Here is a 15,776-nt window from a genome sequence, read left to right on the forward strand (position 1 = left end):
TACTCGCCCTTCACATGCAGCCCGCACAGGAGAGTTGGGTCAGGGTTAGAGTGAGGAGAGGAGACTCAATCGGTCCAGTAGAATGTGGGGCGAGGCACCAGGATAGACGATAACAAAAGGAGAGGGTGTTACAGAACTGGTGAGGGCCGGGGAGGGTGCCTGACATTCTCAGTCACCGTCCACACATGTGGGATCCTGTCATTTCATACCCGACACTTGAGTGAGGTGAGACTATTTCACTGAAAGGGCTGGAGAAATAGTACACGGGCAGGGAGCTTGTCTTGCACATGGCCGACCCAAGTTCAATCCCCAGTGCCCCGTATGGTCCCCTGAGCCCCACCAGGGGTGATCCCTGAGGAAAGAGTCAGGAGGAAGCCCTAAGCACTGCTGCGTATGACCCCAAACCAAAAGATTTACACAACTGTGTTTTAGGACACAGTTTCCTGCCTCTTCACAGTATTTGTAACCACACCACAACTACCACCTTGGTTCCAAGGTTTCTCACCACAGACCCACTTCCTCTTGGTTCCCTCTTGACATCCCCCCTTCCCCCAACCTTAGTTCTGTGATCTGAATCTAGTGGTTAGCTTTAGTTTGATTTTGTCTGTAGAAACCATTTTTAGCAAGAGAAGATATGCTAGTTTTTGACATACAACCCGGCAATAATTGAAGGGCTCTTTTTATTTTTTGGTGGGGGAGGGGTGCTTGGGGGACTTGTGATACCAGGGGTCAAACCCAGAGCTCCGGCATGCAAAGGATGCACTCCAGCCTCTGGAGTCAGCTGCCCAGATCCTTTAAGAGTGTCACTTGTATTTCCATATGTGAGTCAAGTTAGTGCATGTGCACATACATAGACAGGCAGAGGCCAGAGGAATAGTACAAAGTCCTTACCAACCTGTGTTCCCTCACTGGCATCCCATTTGGTCCCCCTAGCCTGCTAGAAGTGATCCCTGCGTGCAAAGCCAGGAGTAAGCACCCATCACTGTGGTACGTGGCCCCTCCCGGCAAAAAGGATGGTAGGTCTATTTAGATTTCACTGGTCATGCTTTATTCTATTTGTAATTGCGGGAAATTACCTACATTTCAACTGCTCAGACATGTAATGAGATTTGGGCGGGGAGGGGGGTGCGCACACCTGTCGATGCTTGCTCCTGGCTCTATACTCTTGCGGATGCTCGGGACAATATGGATGCGGGGGTTGAGCCAGGGTGGGCCTTATGCAAGGCATGCAACAAAACGTTTTAGACAGTAACTGGCCAGGGGGTGCAGCGGGACGCGGGCCCCCAGGCAGGTTCGGGACCGGTCCCGCGGGAGGCCTCGCTCTGGGCCCGAGTCCCCGCCTGCGACGGTGTTCGCAGCTGGGCTCACTGGTGGTGGTGGGGGGGAGACCCCACTTCCCCGCAGCTCCCCGCCGCGAGCCGTGAGAATGAACGGGCGCCTGGACTCGGGTGCGCCCCTGGGAGCCGGCGCGCTGTGTACTGGGGGGGGGGGAGGGAGCCGCGGAGACCCGCCCCCGGGGCTGGGGCTACGGCGAGGCCGCGCCTCCGTCCCCCGCGCAGGGTGGACGGTGCGCACAGGTGCTCTCGCCGCCCCGCCCCGCCCCGCCCGGACCGCCCAGACCGCGGCCCCTCGCAGCAGGTACGCGGCAGCCCTCGGGCCCCGGGGAGGACACGGGCCCGCGCGGGAGGAACGGCGGGCGGGGCGCGGGCGTCCAGGGCCGCGTCGGTGCCCAGGGCCGTGCGCGCCGCCCCCCGACCCCCAGGTCCGCCCCGGCCGGCCCGCGCCCACACCCTCCCCCGGTGGGGCCTGGAGTCCGCGCCTCAGTGCTGCAGGCCCCAGGGCCCCGGCCGGCCTTTCCGCGCCCCCCATCGCCAGGTGCGGGAAGGGCGGCCCCCGTCTCGCTGCACGCGGGCTCCGCGCCCTCGGCGTTAGGGGCGGGGCCCTGGGCGTTAGGGGCGGGGCCCTGGGCGTTAGGGGCGGGGCCGGGTCCTCGGCGTTAGGGTTGGGGCCTGGCGCTGGGCGTTAGAAGTGGGCCGAGCGCTGAGCGTTAGGGGCGGGGCGGGCCCTGGGCGTTAGGGGCAGGGCCGGGCGTTGGGGGCGGGGCCGGTCGCTGGGCGTTAGGGGCGGGGCCGCGCGCTGGGTGTTAGGGGCGGGGCCGGGCGTTAGGGGCGGGGCCGCGCGCTGGGTGTTAGGGGCGGGGCCGGGCGTTAGGGGCGGGGCCGCGCGCTCTGCTGGGGAGCCGGGCCTGTGTCCGCGCCCGAGCGGGCAGTGCGGAACCCCGGGGCTCCGGGCGCGACTGCCTCAAACGTCCACACTGTAGGTGCACTCGCGACGCGGCTCCAGCCTTGTGAATTCTCTTGCTTGAAAATTCGCCGGGAATTAAAATAGCAAAAAACCGGGGCCGGCGCGGCCGTGCAGCCGGGCGGGCCTTCAGTTTGCACGCGCCGCGCCCGGGTTCGAGCCCCGGCATCCCACACGGTCGCCTGAGCACCGCCACGAGTAACCCCTGAGCATGACCCGGTGTGACTGAAACAAACAAAACACAAATATTAAAAACAAACCTGCAGAATTCAGAATACAGGAAAGCCCGCCCGGAGTTTGACTCCGGCTTCAGCTCGTGTGAGCGGATTTTTCCCCACGCAGGACGTGTGGGAAGGTTCTCCAAGGTGGCGAGGCCACCGAGTGGCCCTTAACTGCGATGTAGTCGGGACCGCAGCCTCTCAGGGTTGGGGTACCTGAAACCTCAGCCCCCCTTGGCGAGAAAACGAGAGACGAAACGCTCCGCACTGTTCCAAACTGCCCAGGAGGGGGCAGCACCTCCCCGCGGCTGGCGCGCGCCGCCTGCCTTAGGGTGTAGCTGTGCTCGGAGGGCAGGGGAGGGGAGGGGTGTTTCCATTCAGCATGCAAAACAGGCGTGTGAGCTCCGTCTAAAAACGAGGAGAGGAGTGCACATAAAATTTAATGCAAAATATTTTAGACCCCAGCGTTGAAAACTTGTATAAATGAGAATGGTCATTACGTTCTATTGATTCTAATGATTGGAATTTTTTACATAGGTTAAAATCACATAGCCATTCATTACAAATTGACTTGTATTGATTTTCTGGTAGTTCCATTTGCCATTCCTTTAGGTTCTGTTGGAGCAAATAATAGGAAGTAAATTTGTCATTTACCGCTAAAGGGGCAGGTTACTGGAGGAAATGGGCAGTGGGGGTAGAAAAGCTGAAACAACTGTATTGTGAACAACTTTGTAAATCACGATGTTTTATAAAATGTTTTTTAAAAAAATGATCCATATAAACATGTTTCTTAAAGCCTGAAATTACATTTAATTTAATTTAATTAATTTATTTTTTGCTTTTTGGGTCACACCTGACAATGCTCAGGGGTTACTCCTGGCTCTGCACTCAGGAATTACTCCTGGTGGTGCTCGGAGGGACCATATGGGATGCTGGGAATTGAACCCGGGTTGGCCACATGCAGGGCAAACGCCCTACCCACTGTGCTATTGCTCCAGCTTCCATATAAAATTTTTTTAAAAAATGAGTCTGGAGAGATGCCAGCGGTGTGAAGGCTCTTGTCTTCTGGGATGCAAACCAAGTGAGACCTGCCAGTTTGTACGTGGTCTCCAGAGAGGCCTGATGTTCCCTCCAGTCCCCAAACCAAACAGGAAGAGACAGACAGAAGCTAGGGAAGTGAGCTTTTGTGCGGCGAGGTGGCTTTCCCACAAGCACACTACAACCCACACACTGTAAGTGAACCACAGTTGGTCACGACTTCACTCAGGAACCACCAGGAAGCTTCGCTGCCGTGGCTGCAGCTTGGGACCAGGCCTCTTGTCCTGACCAGTGTTATGGTTTGTATCATGGTTTGTTTGGGGGCAACACAGGCTGTGCTGGGGACCCTGGCGGCACAGAACCTGTGCTCCAGTTACTCGAGGTACGTCCTCAGCCCCTTGTCTTTACAAATGTAAAAGGAAAACCTTCACAAAGTCAATCTGTGTATGTTTTGGAGACCAGTGTTTAAAACTGTATAAAGTATCCGTCACTCTAATTGCAGGAGCTTTCCCTCCGTGAAGAACATGGACAAATACGACGTGATTAAGGCCGTTGGGGAAGGTGCCTTTGGGAAAGCTTACCTGGCCAAGGAGAAGGCAGAGGGCGTGCTCTGCGTTATAAAAGAGATCAGTTTTGCCAAGGTAAAGGGAGAGAGTCCTGCTTCCTGTTCCTCTTCAGCGGCATCTCACCTGTTAATCCATTATGAAAACACGTTTGTTTGTTTCTCACCAGTCTGACCTGAAGTCTCAGTTGTCTCTCATTTACTCAAACCTCTGAATCCATTGTCCGAGCAGAGAGGGAGGGGAGGGAGGGGGTGAAAGCCCAGGTGGAGGCCCAGGTTAGGCACCCAGCTCCTCAGCTGTGCCCGCCGGTTCCTCCCAGCAGCCTGGTCTCAGGGGCCTAGGCAGTGCTGATGGCGCGACCCTTGTGTAGCCACCAAGTGTGTGGCACCGGGGTATTGTACGGAAACGAGTGCCCTAGTACATCCGGGTGCGTGGGATGCTCATCTCACTAGGGTTCGGTTTGCTTCATTGCTGGCTGTGGTCCCTGATCTCTCTCCCCAATCCTCAGGGTCACATGTCCTGTCCCCCACTGCCTGTCTCCTTTCCAGTGAACCATGCCACAGTTCCAGGCCCTCCCTGTCCTCCCTGTCTGAGGGCTGTTTCTCTAGCATCCATGTGGGGTGCCAGGCTGCCTCTCAGTGCCCATGGCCCTGTGGCCCTTTGCCCCTGTGGCTTCCCTGATTCCCAGGTCTGGTGTGTGACAACCTTTGCTTTCCTGCCCTCTGCCCCACACCGGGCTGGGCTCAGTGAGAGGCTGCCCCGAGTCTTATTATTTATTTTTTTTTTTTGAGTTGGGGTTGTTTTGGGGCCACACCCAGCAATGCTCAGGATTTACTCCTGGCTCTGTACTTAGGAATTATTTATTCCTGGCGGTGCTCACGAGGACATATTGGATGCTGGGAATTGAACCCAGTTAGGTGGTGTGCAAGGCAAGCGCCCTCCCCGCTGGACCCTGGCTCTGGCTCCAGCCTTGAGACTTCTGTCTTTCAAGAAGATGATTCTCTGTCCATCTGCAAGTTTCAGCATCTCCCTTTGATCAAGGCTGACCTTTGGGAGAGCTTCCCTCGCTCAGTAATGCTACATCCATGGAGGAGGGAAGCATTAAACTGGGAAGAAGAGGTGGTGCTCAAAAGTGGTCAAGGGTTATTTCAGAAACAGCACTTACACCCCAGTACAATGTCTGTCTGTCTGTCTGTCTATCTATCTATCTATCTATCTATCTATCTATCTATCTATCTATCTATCTATCTATCTATCTCTGTCATCTGTCCATCTAGCTATCTATCCATCCACCTATCTATCTATCTACCTATCTACCTATCTATCATCTATCTATCCATCTATCTATCTATCCATCTATCTATCTATCCGGGCCTCTCATTAAGCAGACTGGTGGGAGGCAAATGGGTTAGGGGGCATTGGTGAAAGGAAGTAGACACTGGTGAAGGGACCAGGAATCAGTGTTGTAAAATTGTATGTCTGAAACATAATCATGAGTGACTTTGCAATTTCATGGTGACTAAAAAAAAGTATTAAAAAAAAAAACAAATAAATTCCCATAGCCTAGGAGAAGCTAAAGGTCCTCCTGAGAATGTGAAGGGACCATCGAGAACCCAAAGGCTGTCTGTGTAACAACATCCAGATTGACTTTTATGTACGCAGAGAACTACAGGCTGGGACAGTTTGGAGAAATTGGATATGACCTTCTCCGAAAAGCCATTCTCTACTCCCCCACCCCCTGCCACACACACACACACACACACACACACACACACACACACACACACACACACACACACTCTGGAGAAGCCCAGTTCTCTCTTGAACATGTATGTCTCTCTTTCTCTCCTCTCACACTTCTCCAAGTAAATTTCTTTCAATAAAGTTATTTTCCTTCACAAACACGCAGACAAATTAAATTTCCATAGCTTTTTAAAAATGTGTAGTTGAGGGAACATGGAATATTTGTGTTTTGGGTTTACACAGTTAATCACCCCTCCACTCCCACCAAAGTGCCCAAGACTTTCCACCATAGTCCTGGCACCCCATCCCCCGCCACACCCATAGCTTTTATTTATTTTTATTTTATTGAATCACTGTGAGATAGTTACAAGGTTTCATGTTTGGGTTACAATCACACAATGATCAAACACCCATCCCTCCACCAGTGCACATTCCCCACCACCAATGTTCCCGGTATACCCCCCTTTCCCACCCTCCCCCGCCTCCATTGCAGACAATTTCCCTCATACTCTCTCTTTTGGGCATTTTGGTTTGCAATGCAGATACTGAGAGGTTATCATGTTTGATCCGTTATCTACTTTCGGCACACGTCTCCCTTCTGACTGATCCTTCCAACCTTCATTTTCTTAGTGATCCCTTCTCTCTTCCAGCTGCCTTCTCTCCTCCGCTCATGAAACAGGCTTCCAATTATGGAGCAATATTCTTGGCCCTTGTATCTACTGTCCTTGGGTGTCAGTCTCAGGTTGTTTTATACTCCACAAATGAGTGCAGTCCTATATCTGTCCCTCTCTTTCTGACTCATTTCACTTAGCATGATACTCTCCATGTCTTTCCACTTACAAACAACTTTCATGACTTCATCTTTCCTAACAGCTGCGTAGTATTCCATTGGGTAGATGCGCCACAATTTCTTTAACCAGTTGTCTGTTCTCGGGCACTCTGGTTGTTTCTAGATTCTGGCTATTGTGAAGAGTGATGCAATGAACATACAGGTGCAGATGTCATTTCTACTGTGCTTTTTTGCATCCTCGGGATATATTCCCAGAAGTGGTATTGTGGGGTCATATGGAAACTCAATTTCTGGTTTTTGAAGGACTGTCCATATTGTTTTCCAGAAAGGCTGGACCAGTCAGCATTCCCACCAACAGTGAAAGAGCATCCCTTTTTCTCCACATCATGCCAGCACTGGTTGCTTTTGTTCTTTTGAATGTGTACCAGTCTCTACCCATAGCTTTTATAGGCAGATCTACTATGGGGCTGATTGCTTTTGACATTGCTTTATCTGGTGTGTGTGTGTGTGTGTGTGTGTGTGTGTGTGTGTATGTGTGTGTGTTCTGCCCCCGTATTAAATTTGTATTTTCTGTGCAAGCAGAATATCATTTTATCTTGGTCAGTTCCATGTAACACTTAATAATCCCTTTGACTAGTAGTTATTCAACAACAAATTCTTCCTGGGTAATTGATATAATGGACATATACTTTCAAACCTTCTAATTGGTTTAGTGGATATATAATTTCAAACTCTATTGTTAACTGCTACACCTTAGGAATTAGACTTTTTTTTTTGCTTTTTGGGTCACACCCAGCGATACGCAGGGGTCACTCCTGGCTCTGCACTCAGGAATCACCCCTGGCGGTGCTCAGGGGACCATATGGGATGCTGGGAATCGAACCTGGATCGCCTGCATGCAAGGCAAACGCCCTACCCGCTGTGCTATCACTCCAGCCCCAGGAATCATAAAATAATTTTAATTCAAAGTATAGGGAAAACATTTGAAGGTTGACTCTTATAGAAATTTATCAAAACATGTCATAGCAACTTTTCTATTTTTAATATAAATAATGAGAAATTGCCTTTTTCTAATACAGCACAAATTTCTATTCCTCTTTCCACTCCTGAGCTGCCCGAGTGGCATGCTGTGCCAGGCCTCCTTGTTCCTGCTCTCCTGTTCTGTCTTTCCCTGGAGGAGCGTATCTGTAGAGGGACCACTGCATCTCAGTATCAGTATTGATTATTTCCCTCTTTCTTTTGATGCCAATGTGCCTTTTCATTACTTCTTATCTGGAGAAATGAACCTTTTTTCTCACCTCTCTAATGTCCCTCTGAGTGGGAAACTCTACATTGCAGAACTTAAACTGCTGATTTTCCGACAGGAGCAAGACAAAGAGTATTTCCTCTCATCATCTCACTGCATCAAGCATATTCCTTTATACAGGGGTCAGGATGTTCAGGGCCCCAGTGGGGCCTGTGGCGTAGTATAGTGGTCCGAAGCTGAGGTTCCACTTGGGCCCTGGAGGGTCACTCTGGTGGTGCTTAGGGGCTGCCAGGCTGCACATGGTGGTGTTTGAGGGGGGGCATGTGGTGTCAGGGACTGAACTAGGGTCATCTGCATCAGAGTCTGCACCTCAGCAGCCCCTGGATAAACTTGGTCAGTGTAGCTAGGTAGCCCAGTGGCAGAGTACTCTGGCTTTGATCCCCAGTACCACAATGATATTAACATGAAAATAAAAATGATCTGGGGTCCAAGTAAGGCCTATGTGGTAGAGCTCATGTCTAACATCTATTAGGCCCTGAATTCAATCCTTGGCCCCTCATGGTCCCATAGAATAAAACTAAAAATTAAAGTGTTCACTGTAGAAATGTTGAAAATGACCAAAGGAGAAAATAAGACCATTTAAAAGAAAATAAAATTGCTTATAACCCTCTCTGAATTCTATTAACATTTAAAAAAAATTTCCCTCCAGGCTATTATTTCATTGGGGCGTGTATAGTGCTGGGGTGCCTGTCATCTGGGGGCACACACAGTGCCCAGGGTCACCCCGGGCCACCAGCAGCAGGCGTGCCCTCTAGTCCTTGTGCGGTCATCCTGCTCCACTGTTTTCCTTTTTGCATGGTGCTGAGAATCAAGCCGGAGTCTCCATAAACGTGTGGCAAGTGCCCCACAGCTGGCTGAGCTATGTTCTAACCAAAAATATTTGTCTTCTTGATTGTGCCTGCCACGGACAAACCATTGATTAGACGTAGGACTCTGCTGATTCTAGAAAAGTCATTTCTTGCTTTTAAGAGATCAGTCTCAGGAGTGACACTGAAAACCAGTGAACTTCTGGAGGATTTCAGATGAGAGGGAGAAGACAGACTTTCTGAGGTCATCTTTACAGATTTTCTGTCTTTGAATGTGATCTAGATGCCCACCCAAGAAAAAGAAGCTTCAAAGAAAGAAGTGATCCTCCTGGCAAAGATGAAACATCCAAACATTGTGACCTTCTTCAGTTCCTTTCAAGGTTTGACTTTCAAGTATTTTTAAATCTTAATGTTGCCAAGGCATGTAGATTTCTGTAAAAGAAATGTTTCTGAGAACTGTCTGTTCATTAATTTTTGTAAGTGGACTCATTTTCCAACTTTCTTAAATTTTAATTTTGGACATCATACTTATTTCTCCTTTCATGAGGACTTGTTTTGTGGGGGTCATACCTGGAAGTTCCCAGGAGTCACTCCTGGCTCTGCAATCAAGGATCACCTCTGGCTGGCTTGTAGACCATATGGGATGCTGGGGTCGAATCTGGGTGGGCCGTGTACAAGACAAATGACAGACTCACTGTACCATTGCTCCAGAGCCCTTTAATGAGTTTTTATAGACAGCTTTTCTAGTTTAAAAAAATTTCCCCATCTGTTCTTAATTCTTTTTTTGAGAGGAGACAGGGGTTGGGTTATACCCAGCACTGCTCAGGGCTTACTCCTGGCTCTGCATTCAGGGATCACTCCTGGCAGTGCTTGGGGGCTAGGTAGAGTGCTGGGGGTCAAACTCAAGTTGTCCTCACCCACTGTACCATCTCTTTGGTCTCAACCTCTCTTTGATTCTTAGTGCCTTAAATAACGAACGACAGGCTTTGCTGTGGGGTCAACCCCCAAACTTCAGAGGTCTGCAGTGGTGCCTTCTCTGCTTCACCTTCATGTAGGCTGGGCTGTTGAGAGATCAGTCTCAGAACTGACACTAAAAACTAAAGTTTGGGGTCCAGGCTGAAGGAACAGCCCTAGGACGGTGCACACTATTCACCTGGGTGAGAGAAAAGAGCAAGACACATCATTATTTATTGCTAGGATGGGGAAAGTTCTCACGAGCCCCACAGTACTTAACCCTTGCGGCCAGAGTTGATTTGTGGCAGACTCTGATGATGGGGTGGTGTGTGGGGGGGGCAGGCCAGAGGGTCTGGGACAGGTGGTCTTCTCTTCTAGAGAGGTGGCAGGCAGCCTGGCCCATGGCCTCGAATGCTTGGGCAAATGTATCTTCTGCCTCCATCTGTGGGAAGAGAAACATGTACGTAGCATTCTAGTCAGAGATGGTTCATTCACTTCACAAATATTTTGCGTGCTGATGGTGTGCCAGGCACCGAGCTAGGTGTCAGGAATAGAGCAGTGAGAGATAGATCCCTGCCCCCCGCCCCTACCCCTTATTCTCTGGCTCTCCCATTCCTGAGGCAGAGATACTCTATAGACTCTCCCTCCTGCTTTAGGGTTTCTGTGTTATTCAGTATGATTTGGTAGTTTTGTGTTTCGTCTTGGGTTTGGGGACCACCCCTGGCTCTGTGCTCAGGCATCACTCCTGGAGAGGTTCAGGGAACCGTACTCAGTGCTGGGGATTGAACCTGGGTCCGCTGTGTGCAAGGGAAGTGCTTTGCCCGCTGTGCTATCTCTCTGCCCAGGTAGGTTATTTTGGGCATCTAGGGAAAAGCCAACTTCGAGAGCAGGAAGGTTTGGGCTTGGGGGCCACATCTGGCAGTGCTCAGGTGCCACTCTCAGTTTGTTGGCCCCGGGACTGTGTGGCACCGGGATTGACCTGGCCCTCTGCACGCAGAAACGCCACTAGCCCTTGAATTAACTACTCCACCCACACTGAACATTTTTTTCCCTGTAAATTCATGATAATTTCTCTTCAATTGGACAATTTGGCCTTAAGAAGAATCCTAATAGGATCATTAGTCTCACAAACCATATGTGCTGACAGTTTTCCACGGGCATTTCCCATGCCTACACCTGGTACCGCGGGCACTTGAATTCACAGGCATGAACGGTCAAGGAGCCCGCTAAGGAGGTGGTTAAGGAGCCGGTTAAGGAGCCGGCTAAGGAGATGGCTAAGTGTAATCAGCTTTCCTTAAACACCACTGGGGATAAAATCAGTAAGTAATACAGTGATGTGTGTGTGTGTGTGTGTGTGTGTGTGTGTGTGTGTGTGTGTGTGTGTGCGCGTGTAACTTGCAGGTGGTGTGGGACACTGTTTCTTACTAATCAGAGCCTGTGAACTCAGTCACTCTGTGCATGGCCCGTGCAGGCCTGGGTGCCGAGGACTCCCACGGCTCCTCCGAGCCTGCAGTGGGGCTGAGCAGCTCACCTGGGCAGGCGATGTGTGCGACTGCCTGCAAAGGGCGGCCACTGAATTGACTGTTCCGTTCCTGCTCATTGCTTCTCACACCACCTCTGTGAGATTCTCTTTCTTCCGCTCCCTTTTTCACCTGTGATGGTGGTTATCAGACTCTCTGGCTAACTCAGGCTGGGGGCTTCCATGAGCTCCAACTCAGGTTCTAGCTGCTGGACTCGGGAGGGGCTCAAAGGGCTAGAGCAGAGGCTTCGTACGCAGGACTGCTGGGTTTGATCCCCCATGACACACGGACCCCCAATACCAATCAGGGTGGCCCCAGCATTGCCTGTTGGGTATGAAAATAAGCGAACTGGACCAAACAGCCAGATTATGACTGTCTTGACTGATACTGAATAGTGCGTTTTTTTTTGGCAGGGTGGGGGAAGGTTTGGTTTTGGGGTCACACCAGGGTGTTCAGGGCTCACTCTTAGCTTTCTACTCAGGGATGACTCCTGGTGCTGAACAGGGGACCCTCATGATGCAGGGATTAAACAGGGGCCAGTTGCATACAAGGCAAGTGCTTCAATAGCTGTACATCTCTCAGCACAGTATTTTTACTGTATGTCTGTAATAGGCAAGTATGAATTAGTTCAGTAGTCTCCTGTTTATTTTATTCATTCATTTCTTTGGTTCTGGGCTGGAGCGATAGCACAGCCAGTAGGGCATTTGCCTTGCACACGGCTGATCCGGGTTCGATTCCTCCGCCCCTCTCAGAGAGCCTGGCAAGCTACCGAGAGTATCCCGCCCGCACAGCAGAGCCTGGCAAGCTACCCGTGGCATATTCAATATGCCAAAAGCAGTAACAAGTCTCACAATGGAGATGTTACTGGTGCCGCTCAAGCAAATTGATGAGCAACAGGATGACAGTGACAGTGACAGACAGTGATTTCTTTGGTTCTAGAGATATGATGGTGGTGTTGGGGACTCCTGCTAGCTCTGTGCTTGACAGTCGCTCCTGGCAGTGCAGGGATCAGAGTGGGGTCAGTTGCGTGTAAGCATATTCCCTAACCCCTGTGCTCCCTCTTCAGCCCTGCCTCCCCTTTAGGAAGTGCCTTTAATGATTTCTTTTGTTCACCTCTTGATTGACAACATTCCACATGTACTAGATACTGAATATATTTTTGCTGAATAAATGCATGAATTAGACAAATTTTAAAAGACTGGCGTGTGTTCTGGCTTTCTGCTTTGGGAACCATGCGCAGCAGTGCTTGAAGGCTAACTCCTGGCTCTGCGCTCAGGAATCACTCCTGGTGGATCAGGGGACCTAGGGTAGAACCTGGGTGGGCTGAGTGCAAGGCAGAGGCCCTACCCACTGTACTGTCTCCATCCCTGGAATGTGCTTTTAGTCCATGAAAAAGGATGGGTGAGGGACTAGCTCATATGGACGCTCTTTAAAAAATCAGAGATTAGGCCCAGAGAGAGAAGCCCACCTCTCCACCCCATCCCCAAAGGGAGTGCACGCTTTGCATGCAGAAGGTCCAGTGTTGATCCCTAACTGGGAGTGACCCTCGAGCACCAAGCTGGTATGGCCCCCAAACAGAACAACAAAATCTGAGGTCACGTTGACATTATAAGTAACCTCCCTAAGTTTGTTTATATTGTAAGCTTAACTTTCCTTATGACAGCTTTTTGGGTTTGTTTTTTTTTTTTTTTTAAGTAGAGAATCTTTGTTTAGGAAAGCCAGTCCATTGTGATGTCTTTGTTTGTCTGGCACATTGTTGGCACTTGACAAGTGACGCTTACAGAAGCCTGCACCACCTGGCCGCGAGAGGGTCGGGAAAGCCGCTGTTTACAGTCAAACAGCTTCTGTCTGAACCTTGGCTCTAGCTCAGAGAACGCATGCAGGAAGCAAGATGCATTATCAGCTTGACCCAACCTATGACCAATATGAAGATGGAGTGGACCCTTCCTACGACTCCAGCCTTCCCGCCTCAGTTCCTTACAGTCAGGTTCCTCAGGTGCCTGCTGACCCGAGCGCGGCCCAGCCCCGCTCAGTGGCTGGCAGAGGCACACGTCCCTGCCCTGCTGGATTTGTTTTCTGTGGCCACATAACAGATGACCTCAAAGCGAGGTGCCACAATGAACATCGATTTGCCACTGTCAATTTCTCTAGGTCAGGAATCTTGGCTTAGTTTAACTGGATTTTCTCCTCCGAATCTCACTAGACGTGTCTAAATAGATCCATCTTTATTTACTCAGGAGGCTTCAAGTGATGGTGCTGGCTTTTGAGGGTTTTACTCAGGGGGAATGAATACCAAAAGAGGAGGCTGGGTTCAAATTCTTTCCCAGATCTCGTGGGCCAAGGATTATTGGGGGTGGGGGAGGGCGCAAGGGGTAGGAGAGAAGGCAAATAAGGGAAGAGGCTGATTTGGATCAAGCTGATCAGTGGTTGTGTTTAGTCCGAGTAAGGTTAATTTGTTTGCTCTCTCTTGTGGAACGTCTCTCTGCAGGATATGCTCTGGATGGTATATCCTGGTGTTTTGATTCTCCTGGTGCCCAGAGTCATTTGCAGGCCAGATTTTAGCCTCTTGCACGTGCCTGCATTCTTATTCTGGCCAACTTCTGTGAAATAGCCACTGGCCTGGCATCGGGGTCAGAGCTGAGACTTATTGCCGGACTCTGATGGAATTCAGTGTGGGAGACGCAGTGAGCATGGGGAGAGTAGTATATCTAAAAATCACTGTATCACTATCATCACGTTGTTCATCGATTTGCTCGAGCGGGTGCCAGTAACGTCTCTATTCGTCCCTGTGGCATGCTAGTGTAGCACAATGGCGTATTGGGGCTCTTTCAGAATCAGGAGAATGAGGGCCATCGTCATGTACTGTTTTTGGCATATCAAGTATGCCATGGGTAGCTTGCCAGGCTCTGCCAATATATAAATATATATATATATATATATCTTATATATATATTTATCATGCTAACTGTATATCTCAATTCCATTTCTAGCACTAAAATTATTTTATGAAGTAATGATGGTAGTGAATGAACCCTCATTTCTTCAGATCTGGATGCTACTGGTTGCAAAGTGCATCATGCTGTGCTAACCGGGGGGCAGGGAGTTCTCCAGTACAGCTGAGGGCTGTACCCAGCAGTGCTCGGGAGGCCATGTGGGGCCCGAGACCAAGCCTCACGGCCTGGACATGTCAGCCACTCAGTCTGGAAGGAGACACGCAAGTGCAGACGGTCTCAGCTCACTGACGATCCGCTTTCAAGTTGGTGTGACTGTCTGAAAGGAAGAAATAGCAGGTGACAGACACTGGGCAGGAGACGACGGCAATTAGTGTAGGCGCAGAAAGAAGAGGGGAAGAGAATGGAAGGATTCCCTCTTGCCTGCTTGGCTGGTTCTGTGTGACTGTTTTGTGTTCCATAGTTTTTTGTGTGAAACCACTCAGCAAACTTTGGTGAAGCCCCTTTCGTGCTGCTGTGCCAGGTGCAGGGAACACAGAAGACCAAGCTGGACAGGTCATGTGGACAGGGAATCCACAAACTGGTAATAAAGACAAATCCATGGGTAGACCCTCCCTTTCCCTCCCCACCCCTCCCCTTCCCTTTCCTCTCCTCCCTGTTCCTTCCCTCCCTTTTCCTCCCCTCCTCTCCCTTCCCCTCCCATCTTCCTCTGCATACGGGACAAGTGCCGCCCCTGTACTCTCTCTTGGGCCCTCAAGCTTCTTTGCTATATCTGGCAGTTAGTCGGTTAAAGAAAAAACCAGGTGAAACAGGACACAATACACATATATTTGAATTTATAATCCACAATCACTTGCCAAGCTTTTGAGGTACACCCAAGGTGGCATCTTCGATTTTGAGTCTTCTGATTGACCTTCCAAATATCCTTTCTTACATAGACTTTGGACTGGAGCGATAGCACAGCAGGTAGGGCGTTTGCCTTGCACACGGTCGACCCGGGTTCAATTCCTCCATCCCTCTCGGAGAGCCCAGCAAGCTACCAAGAGTATTCCGTCCGCACGGCAGAGCCTGGCAAGCTACCCATGGAGCATTTGATATGCCCAGAATAGTAACAATCTCACAATGGAGACGTGACTGGTGCCCGCTCAAGCAAATCGATGAGCAATGGGATGACAGTGATACAGTGCTACATAGACTTTGCCTCTCATTTGTAATTTTATTTCTTTGGAATGGAATAAGAATTTACAGATATTCTTTGTTACAATTCTTTCAAATATTTCCCATCTGTCCTATTCAACATCTAGAACAATTTCAGATGTATATTTTTAAAAAGCTACTTCGTATTATAAATCATTCAATGCAGCTTTTTTTTGGTAGAAGTAAATTTTTAAGAAATATTTTATCAATATACATAATTGTTTAAATAACAGGGATAATTGGCATAAACTATTTGGTACTTTTTATGTGTGTTTGGGTGACACCTGGCAGTGCTCAAGAACTATTCCAAGCCTGGTGAGTTACTCCTGCTGGTGTCCAAGGGACTATTTGTTGCCAGGGTTGGAAACCAGGCCTCCTGTGCAGCCCTT

At 49.9% G+C, this 15,776-nt stretch overlaps 1 protein-coding gene across 1 annotated transcript in view; it reads left to right on the forward strand.

Moving 5' to 3' along the window:
* Positions 1-4,081: 4,081 nt before the first annotated feature.
* NEK5 (NIMA related kinase 5) overlaps positions 4,082-15,776 on the forward strand; it is a 78,185-nt gene continuing 66,490 nt past the window's right edge. The window contains exons 1-2 of the mRNA XM_055140986.1: positions 4,082-4,198; positions 9,049-9,145. Of these exons, the coding sequence (XP_054996961.1) occupies positions 4,082-4,198; positions 9,049-9,145 (214 nt within the window). The remainder of the gene's footprint in view (positions 4,199-9,048; positions 9,146-15,776) is intronic.

Source organism: Sorex araneus, chromosome 1, assembly GCF_027595985.1.
Source record: "Sorex araneus isolate mSorAra2 chromosome 1, mSorAra2.pri, whole genome shotgun sequence".
NCBI lineage: Eukaryota > Metazoa > Chordata > Mammalia > Eulipotyphla > Soricidae > Sorex > Sorex araneus.